The 10,414-nt window shown below is 36.1% G+C and overlaps 1 protein-coding gene across 1 annotated transcript; it reads left to right on the forward strand.

Moving 5' to 3' along the window:
• The first annotated feature begins 4,628 nt into the window (after window positions 1-4,628).
• On the forward strand, window positions 4,629-9,926 carry LOC133312755 (eukaryotic translation initiation factor 2 subunit gamma-like). Its single transcript, XM_061514015.1, has 9 exons — window positions 4,629-4,705; window positions 5,876-6,015; window positions 6,180-6,241; window positions 6,810-6,922; window positions 7,002-7,104; window positions 7,497-7,724; window positions 7,814-8,032; window positions 8,356-8,616; window positions 9,388-9,926. Exons 2-9 carry the CDS (start codon window positions 5,910-5,912, stop codon window positions 9,703-9,705), a joined length of 1,410 nt encoding a protein of 469 aa, XP_061369999.1. The 5' UTR covers window positions 4,629-4,705; window positions 5,876-5,909; the 3' UTR covers window positions 9,706-9,926.
• Window positions 9,927-10,414: the final 488 nt, after the last annotated feature.

A 10,414-nucleotide genomic window follows, 5' to 3' on the forward strand; every position in this document is an offset into this window, starting at 1 on the left:
CATCATAGTCATGCTCGCAAATCGATTTGCCTCAAGTACATCATCAGTTGCTTTCTGGTTTGCCTCTATAACGGCATCCATCTTAGCCTAGTTGGCCGCTCTAGGGGCCTCATGATCGGTTTGTTTAGCCGCCTGCATCTCAGCTAATGTAGTCAGGATAGGATCAGGATGTCCCTTATTCATCTCCCGAGTTCTCCTAGAAGGCGCCATAACTCTGCACATGTTACACAAAGGATGAGTTGATCAAGCCCATACAATGTGATCACACAAGCATTATCATAGCAAGACCTAAAAGAAACTCACAAGACAACTTAGACTAACAAGGCATCTTAGGTTATTGCAATACATAAAGCTTGCTATGATACCATAAAATGAAACACCCTGTGTATACCCGGATTGTTATCATATTAAAGTATTAAGTGCGGCTCAATTAAATGCGGAAGCTAAAATAATTTGAGTTATAAGACATGCAAGATCACTTTTTCTTCATTAACATAGCAATATAAAATCCATCAATATCCTTATGTAATTGCAAAACCATATTAGAATTCCTGAAATGCCTCCATATCATAAATAAAATACCAAGTCATGAAGCTACATCGTGTAATGATGACCAACGTCAATATCTCCTGGCGTATACAAAAAATACATGTCCAACAAATGCAAATATCAAATAAGGCATGGACAACCCCTATGCTCACACTCAAATTTAACATAAGCATAATAGGCATATCTTAGGTACAATAATCATGTTCAAATGATATAAATAAAGCATGCATATAAATCAACTCTACTCCGATCTCTTGCCTCGGGAAGCATCCATCTCATGGATGTCTACACCTGAAAATGTGCCCCACAAGGGGTGAGATCTCTAAACATAAATTTCAGTAATTTAGGGTGCTCGAAGAGTTCCTCTGCCCCAAGCTCACTTCGGTATAACAGTTCAAAGATAACAGTTCAACAGTAATAATATAATCATATGATGTAGCAATATATATATATATATATATATATATATATATATATATATCATGCATGTGTGCTAACAAGTCTACTGGCCAGAGAACGATATGATTTACACACGTCTGCTACATACATAAGAAGTATAAGGCTCTTGCCTTATACCCATACTCAGGGAATACAGTCTTATACAACTCCACACTACACTTATGTATTAGCCATCTTGTGTATAATACACCACATAACATATATATATAAGTGTGCATCATTTCATTATCTAAAATAACAGATAAGCACATATACTATATAACACTACCATCCCTCTCTTGGAGTATGGTGGAACAAATGGGGATTAATCCTGACAACACAGAACTTTCCTGTTAAGTAGTAATATCATGCTAGAAGCCCACACAACAGTCCACGGTTCACCAAACAACAAAGTCACAGTTTATTTATGCCAAAAATATCATCAATAATTATGTCCTAAAATCTCAAGATAAATGGACAACGTTTCCTTTTTCGTTTAATGACCGTAGGCTTCTCTAAAAGCAACAAGCATTCAATATCATGAGTTCTGACTTAGTTAATTATTACAGAGGTTCATACTAACCAATTAAGGGTCCAGAAACTTAACCCACGCTTCTATTTGGACAAAATGACTCAATATTGCTGAGAATTGACTAGGTTCAGTGTGTGTGCATAAGTGGCATGCAAAGTATCTATTGTAAGCCACTGATGTATATGATTTTCAACAGGTTCATTCTTGTGTGCAATTGCTGCAATGTCATGTTCATATGGTAGTCCAGTCAAATGCCACACATTACAGGCACAAGACTAAGTTGTTAAGTTGACTCCAAATCTTTCATCTTTTCCACTGACTTCATACATATCTTGGACCAAATTCCCAGTCTAAGTAGGAGTCCATGAATTACTAGCAACCTTTAATTGGTCAAGCCTTTTCTGTTGTGCAGGTGCTATTTTTCCTCTAATTGTTCCTAAAATCCTCTTGTGTGTTGTCATTCTCCTCATGATATAACATCTCAAGTCCTCACACAAACTAACGATAGGTTTGGCATCTTGCACACTCCCAAACAATTCCCCTAATCTCTTTATCCTTCCATTGTTTGATGAAATTTTTCCATACATGTTGCACACAAAATCTATGATGTGCACTAGGCATTATGTCTTTCAAAGATGGGACCAAACCTTGAATGGAGAAACACAACAAATTATTAAATATGAATTTAAAACATAATGGGAAAATTGCTTCACTAAACATAAATTTTATATACCTTCTGTTGATCTGAAATAAAGTTCTAATCATAAACTCTATGGTCCCCTATGTCTTCTTGTAGTAAGGTCAAAAACCATTTCTAGTTTTCCTTTATCTCACTGTCAACTACGAAAAAAGCAATTACATAAAATTGCTTGTTTTCGTCCTCTCCCACTGCACTCAACAACTGTACCCCATAATAGCCTTTTGAAAAACAACCATCTAACCTAATTAATAGCCTGCAACCAGCTTTGAAGCCCCTTTTACAAGCATCAAGACATATATACATCCTGTCAAATATTGGTGGGGCTTGTGGCTCAGGTTGAGGGTACTACTTGCATTTGGCAAGTAGATTTAGGATTGCTTCTTAATAGCTCTGCTAGATATTCCCTTAATTTTGCATATTGTTCCTTCTCGCAGCCTTTAATACTGACTTTCGCTTTTTTAAGTGCCTTGTCAACTTTCTTCATGTTTAAATGAATATTATATTCCTTTTTCATGTGTTCAAATGCCTCATGCCTTGTCATCTTGGCTGTGTCAATATCCTTTTCTCTAATTTTTAGGCCACCTAATCTCTACTAGCCCTTTTATTTTGGAACACTCTGCAGCAAATGTGTGAGTCATTAAATGTTTTGATTTGGAATGTGCTCAATTTGTTGTTCCATGCATAATATACTATCCAATCACAGTCTTCAATATTGCATTTTTCCCTTGCTCTGACCTTGTTATTCTTTAACCAGATAAACTGTCTTCCAAGACTAATGTCATAGTATTTCACAACAAGTTGAAATTTTTCTAAACTCACAAACTCCATTCCAAGTTCTAAATGAATATGACCAAAATCATTATGTTCATTAAACTTTGGAAAGATAGGCCTCAAATGTTCATCATCATCACTTGAAGGAGGAGTCTTCGGTTCCTTAGAATGATAACCGTCATTTTCTTCAAATGACATTTGGTCCTCTTCTTCATCAAGTCCTCCTGCCCAACATCCTTCTTTTTTTTTTTTCTTCTTCCCCCCTGCTTGTTTTTGCTGAGGCTTATTTTCTCTGGGGCTACAATCATACCCCTCTTCATCTTTTGATTGATCCTCTACACCTGAGAGAGGAGGCCTATATGCCTAATCCTCTGCACTGTCATATTTAGAAGAAAACACCCCATCACCCTCTGCACTGTCATGTATAGGTGCTATAATATCAGTACTTGAAATGCAATCTTCAAAAATAAATATGTATCTCATTCCTATTAGCTAGGACAACCTCATATAAGGCACAAATATCAGAATCCTTATTAAGAGGTCTCAGACCTTGCTCTAAATCAGGCTCATCAAGCTTTAGCCACATCATCCTTCTACATTTTTCATAACCAGATTCCTTAAAAAGAGTGTCAAGGTCACACAAGTTTACATTGTCAACATCCATCACATGCAATATGTCAACTCTACCATTTACATAGATAAGCACTCCACATCATTTCTCAGTAAAACATCCCCATGATGATAGACAATCATTATATATTCAGACATCTGTAGAAAAAAAATTAATTAACATCCTTTAATCAAATGTTTGCAAAACAAACAGACGTGTAACACAATTATTTTAGAATACCACATGCATAAGAAAGTTCATTTCTAAAATGTGCAAACAGACATACAATTTTTTTTTTCATTTTGCATGTGGTTTACCCAACACTTGGGTCCACAACCCACTAAAATATGCAAGCACTTTACTGAAACAGGGACCACATAGAAAATGCAGTTAATTTTGTAAACCCTAAACTTTAGTAGAGACCACATTTGGTAGACAACATGGACCACTGAATCTACATTACACAACCATTGTAGAGGGGAGCACAAACACCAATTTTTATAGGATAATAAACAAAAAAGTCAGAACACTTACCTTCGAACGAACACAAAGTTTCGAATAACACCCAAGCGCGCCAAAACCAAGTCCTTGCAAGTGGAGAAGCACACAGAAAAATGGGTATTTAAGGACCCAGAAACTGAAATGAAAAAGTGAAGAACAGTAAGGTGATGAGCAAATATGGGATTTTTCTCCCCAAACAACGTGGAATGTGAATACCCAATACGATGACGTTTGAAGGTCTACGTGGAATGTGACTCACCTAGTTAACATTACATGTAAGAAATGTTACTAACGCTGCGAATGGTTCACTTATGGACGGACTAACGTGGGTCTACTTTGTCTTTTTTAAGGGTCTTAGGACTAATTTTTTTTATAAGGAAATTAAATTGAATACCGTATTTTTTGTTGAGGGAGTCAACAAGATTTTTACTCAAAAAAAAAAAATATACTTTTGGTATAGTATAAAAAATATCCGGTTTGAATTTAATGGTCCTTATAACCGACCCGACTCCACCCGTGAACTCTGACACTCTCTCTCTTGCTTATGCTTCTTCCATATTTTCTTGTCTGCGTTTCGAAGCACCAACTACACCTCTTCTTTCAGGTTTTAATTTTTTACCTTTTTCATTATTTCTCTTATTCTCTCTCTACCCTGTTCTTGTTAAGATTATCTTTATGCCCTCGCTTAGTTGCTCTTTCAGTTTCTCGTATAAATGTGCTGTTTTAATGGTTAAGTAGTTTGGTTTTAGTTTTTGGTGATTTAATTTTATTGGGCATGCGGAAGATTTGATTTTTAGGGTTTGGAGATGCTCTCATGGGGGATTGTTATTGTTTAATTAGGGTTTAGTGGGAATGTTTGTTTTGATTAATTTTGACATTTTTTTATCGCATGCATTTGAAATTGATCAATCTTTTAGGAGCTGATGCTAAAAAGCTCTGACCTTTGGGGTGGGATGCACTGATCATTGAGATTTTGGTTAAATGCGCAATTTACTTCCCTTTTTTTTTGGACATTTTTTGTGTAGAAAAGGAGGATAGCACATTGCCACATTGAAATTAACTTACGAAATTCGGCATGTCAATTACTTGAAAAATTTAAATGAAATGGGAACCAGTGATTTTAGTTTATCAACGGGTCTACCACCTTGTTAGATGCTAATTGACTCAAATGATTTCATCAAAAGTTAAAAGTAATTCTCAACTATGTTGTTGTTCAATATGCTAATTGTTGTTGGAAATTGAAATTATGAAACGGGAGAAGTACATTGATTCCCCTCAACTTTGAAAAAACTTTTGAGTTTTGTTAGTAAATTCATCTTTACTATCACTCTCAAGCTTAAGTTTTTAAACCAACAATCTACTCATTGATTCATTTGCAAAAACTTTGCATATAGTAACCCAAGTACCTATATGTCATTTATTACTACACACACTAAATTTGTAGGGTTTAACTGCCAAAACTGAAATTCGATGAATCTATTTATAAATGTCTCAAATTCCAAGGGTTTCTGTGCACCTTTTCCTTAATGGGGAAATTATAGAAAAAGGTGCAGAACAATGACCAATTGCATAATGGATATTCATTAAACCGAAATCTTTTTCCTGATGATGGCTCATGGCAGGATAAGAGCAAGAGAATTAGGTTCTATATTACATATTCATATACAGATTTTTATAAAAACAAATGTAGATTCTGATGCAGGTTTCTTGTCCTGTGATATGTACATGCAGATATTTTAGCATCTAACATTGTCAAGTCATAAATTATTTTCAGCTGTCAATTAAAATTTCCATTGGAAGCAGCCAAAATGTCGCGGAAGGGTTTGATGGAACAAGACCTGAGTAAGTTGGATGTGACAAAATTGCATCCACTTTCTCCTGAAGTCATATCACGGCAGGCTACTATTAATATTGGTAATGGTTTCTCTCACGTTTTTGGTTTCATTTATGTCAAATTTGTTACAGCCATATTACTATATTAGAACATAAACAAATTTCTAATTAAAAAAATGTGTAAGCTTCTTTTTCACTGATGACTGTTAATGCTGATGAATAATGAATTGTATCCTTCCTGGCAGGCACAATAGGTCATGTGGCACATGGCAAGTCAACAGTTGTGAAAGCAATATCAGGCGTTCAGGTATTCCTTTGTTTTAAATTTTTCTTTACTTTTGTTGGGGTGAGGATGGACTTTATATTATACGGATGTAGTTCCTGGCACATGGTTTTCAGAAAAGGTCCTTTGTCACACACCTATTTAAACATAGGTGGTTTGTTTCAATTGGAAAGAAAGTATTTACTCATTGTCATAACTCATAAAGATTATTGCTAACAATTTACATTTTACTCAATCTAAGTAGCAGGTGGGGGTACATTAAGCTTGTGAAATCTGAGTTGCCATAAAATTATGAAGTGGGTTTGTTTCAATACGTGGGTTTTAATGTCATAGATAAATTGCATAGTTAGGTTCACTTGATTCAGTGTAAGGTTTATGGAAGCTCTCCCTAAAAAAGTAGTTATCTTCTCCTAGTGGTTACACAGTTTTTTGACAGCATTCAGATTATTTGAATTTGCTACCCTTCTTTTTTGCATCTTCAATTTTTGAAAAAGGATTATGCATAACCATGCCATATTGTGTTCTTAATATATTTTCCTTCAGTTTTGGATATTTAAACTGTTGACTCTGGTTTCCCATGAATGTTGTGCAGACTGTACGTTTTAAAAATGAGTTGGAGCGTAACATTACTATCAAGCTTGGCTATGCGAATGCAAAAATATATAAGTGTGAAGATGAACGATGTCCAAGGCCTATGTGTTACAAGTGAGTATTTATTTTGCATTTGCTATTATAATATCATGTTATTCCATCTTTTCGTGATGTGATCAATTTTTTTCTGCAGGGCTTATGGCAGTGGGAAGGAAGATAGTCCTATGTGTGATGTTCCAGGGTTTGAAAACTGCAAGATGAAATTGCTGAGACATGTTTCTTTTGTGGATTGCCCGGTAAACTCTTGGACTTTCGTTCGTTATTTAGGGCTGTCTTATGCATGATTTCATTAGATTTTGGATATGATAGGGTTTACTTTCATATATCTGCACATTTGGTTTTACTTATTTTTTCCTTTTGATTTTTCTCTCCTTAACATATTCTCTGTTCGTCTCTCCCAATTCTTTCAATCCCAAGAAGATTTGGGTATTGTACTGTGTATATATGTACTTAATACTTATGCATATATTTCCTTATGGTGTGAGATTTTCATTTTTTTGTGGGTATCTGTTTTATAAGTCAGGTAGTTACTACAGCCTTACAGGTCACCAATGATTGCTAAAGCATTAAATATATGCTTGCTTTTACATCTGTATGATATTTATTTTTCTTTTTCTGGTTTCTGTAGGGACATGATATTCTCATGGCTACAATGCTTAATGGAGCAGCAATCATGGATGGAGCTTTACTACTCATAGCTGCTAATGAAAGCTGCCCACAACCACAAACCTCCGAGCATTTAGCTGCTGTAGAAATTATGCGTCTACAGCACATAATAATCCTTCAGAACAAGGTAGACTTGATTCAAGAAAATGTAGCTATCAATCAGCATGAAGCAATATCTAAGTTTATACAAGTAAGTTTTCTATGAAGAGGTTTCTGCTATACAAGTGAATCCTTTTTTTATAACTTAATGATACTCCCCCTTTTTTGATGGCTTACCAGGGAACAGTTGCTGATGGTGCACCTGTAGTACCTATTTCAGCACAATTGAAGTATAATATTGATGTTGTGTGTGAGTATATCGTGAAAAAGATCCCAATTCCTGAAAGGAACTTTGTTTCTCCACCTAATATGATAGTGATTCGATCATTTGATGTCAATAAACCTGGTTTTGAGGTTGATGAAGTAAAGGGAGGTGTAGCTGGTGGAAGCATTCTGAGGGTAAGTCTTTTGTTAAATTTCCAAATATCATGCTTGATTTGCACTGACCTGACTTTGTCTGCAGTGAATGCATTTGCAAGTATTCCTATTAATTGTTTTGGAAGCTTTTTTGTTCATACAATTCTCCAAAATACCTTGAAAGACAATGTATGCCATTCTATTTCCGAACCAGAATAAAAGAATCAATTTTGTTTTGAATCAGTTGAGTTTGTTATGATGAATTTTCAAATGGCTGAGAGGCCACCCTTGACCCTGGGCTAAATCTTAGATCAGGTATATTGACATGTTCTTTATAAATACATTTGATAATTTGTTCTTTGCAGGGTGTTTTGAAGGTCAACCAATTCATTGAAGTTCGACCTGGGATAGTTGTTAAAGACGAGAGTGGAAATATTAGATGCACACCCATATACTCTAGAATAATTTCATTGTATGCTGAACAAAATGAGCTTCAATTTGCTGTGCCCGGAGGACTAATCGGTGTTGGGACAACAATGGACCCCACTTTGACACGTGCTGACAGGTTGGTAGGGCAAGTACTCGGAGAGGTCGGATCGCTGCCTGAGATTTTTGTTGAACTTGAAGTAGGTGGCTATGTCTAATGCTTTATCAGTTTATGCATATGAAGTTGGGTTGTCAATCAACTTGCTGAATTAAAGAGCTTACTTTCTAAAATATCTCAGTTCATTATTTTGGGGACATTGACCAGTATGCCACTCTTATGAATAGTATTTACATGTATGCCACGTTCCAATCAAAATTTGCCCAAATGCCACGTCACATTCTTGCTACGCCAACAAGCGAGAATGGACTAGACATGTGGCAGCGTTTGCATGGGCAGCCATTCTCGCTGAGCTGCGTAGCGAGAATGGCTGGTCAATGTGGCAGACTGCCACATTTGCAAAAGCTGTCTAGGTGGCTAATCTCGCTGGGCTGCCCAATGAGAATGCCTGTACTTTTGCCACGTGTCAGCACCTTGTCATTCTCGCTGGGCTGCTGAGCGAGAATGGCTGCCCATGCAGATGCTGCCACGTGTCCAGTCCATTTTCGCTTGTTGGTGTAGTGAGAATGTGACGTGGCATTTTGACAAAATTTGATTGGAACGTGGCATATAGGTAAATACTATTCATAAGAGTGGCATACTGGTCAATGTCCCATTATTTTGCTTTGCCAATCTGATGGGATCAGGTGGGGTGATCAAGATTTGGACTGCACTAAAGTCAATACAATTACTACTAATTTGATGTCATGTATCAAACTTTCTTTTGTCATGACTTGTGAAAGATGACACCCAGTTCCCCTTTTTGTGCTGGAAAAGCTTTATTTACAGATGAATTTTGCACTTGGTCTTGCAGGTAAATTTTTTCTTGCTTCGACGGCTTCTTGGAGTCCGAACAAAAGGCTCCGAGAGACAAGGGAAGGTATCTAAGCTGGCCAAAGGAGAGATGCTAATGTTGAACATAGGATCAATGTCAACGGGGGCCAGAGTTATTGCTGTGAAGAATGACTTGGCTAAGTTGCAACTTACTTCCCCTGTGTGCACTAGCAAGGGTGAGAAGATTGCACTTAGTAGACGTGTTGAGAAGCATTGGCGTCTTATTGGGTGGGGTCAAATCCAAGCAGGTATCACTCTTGATGTCCCTCCTACCCCCCTTCTGAGTGAACACAGATGAAAGACATACTACAAGAAACACTTGTTATAAAAACATGAGGTGAATTTTACACATGTGGGAAGGGAGACATATTGTTGGGATCTCCATTTTTTGTGAGGTGAAGAAGAAAACGTTTGGATTGTCAAATTTTGTTTTTGCATTGTGATGATTGAAGTTGTATCTTATGCTGATGATTGAATTTATACTAGCCAGCACTTGTTTCATTCGATGGTCACCTTACAAATAAGCATTTCATATTGTAAACAATGTATCAAGCAATGGTTGAAAATGCTAGACTGTGGTGCTACTCCTTCGGTCCTCGTTCTCCCCAAGCTCTTCCGGTAATGCAACGACTATGTTCTTTCAGAAAGTTATGCAAAAAAAAAAAAAAAAAGCGATTATTTTTTTAAAATAAGCTAATCTAAATATTGTTCAAAATACACTCTACTTCGTATTTCAATAAAGAGATCATCCCTAAGTATTATTAATTATCTTACAAAGTAACTAGCATTGTATGATACAATATTAGAGCCACATAATTAGAATTATATATAAATACATATATATATATATATATATAATATATATATATAGAGGTATGATCCTTTGACACCGGTGTGAAATTTTAATTTTGACACCTCATCTGAGAGTCGTTAGATCAAAAAAGATCAACGACTCTGATTTGCAAGCATGTGACACCTTTGATCTTTTTTGATCTAACGGATCTTAG

Source organism: Gastrolobium bilobum, unplaced genomic scaffold (genome assembly GCF_033153095.1).
Source record: "Gastrolobium bilobum isolate Gb01-03AN ecotype WA unplaced genomic scaffold, APGP_CSIRO_Gbil_v1 utg125867, whole genome shotgun sequence".
Lineage (NCBI taxonomy): Eukaryota > Viridiplantae > Streptophyta > Magnoliopsida > Fabales > Fabaceae > Gastrolobium > Gastrolobium bilobum.

What these genes read in the sequence shown, in the direction of transcription:
- LOC133312755 (XM_061514015.1), top strand. Translation starts at nt 5,910, where the DNA reads ATGTCGCGGAAGGGTTTGATGGAACAAGACCTGAGTAAGTTGGATGTG. An exon ending in TTTCTTTTGTGGATTGCCCG is followed by an intron (nt 7,105 to 7,496) that starts GTAAACTCTTGG and finishes TGGTTTCTGTAG; the next exon opens with GGACATGATATTCTCATGGC. An exon ending in AGATTTTTGTTGAACTTGAA is followed by an intron (nt 8,617 to 9,387) that starts GTAGGTGGCTAT and finishes TTGGTCTTGCAG; the next exon opens with GTAAATTTTTTCTTGCTTCG.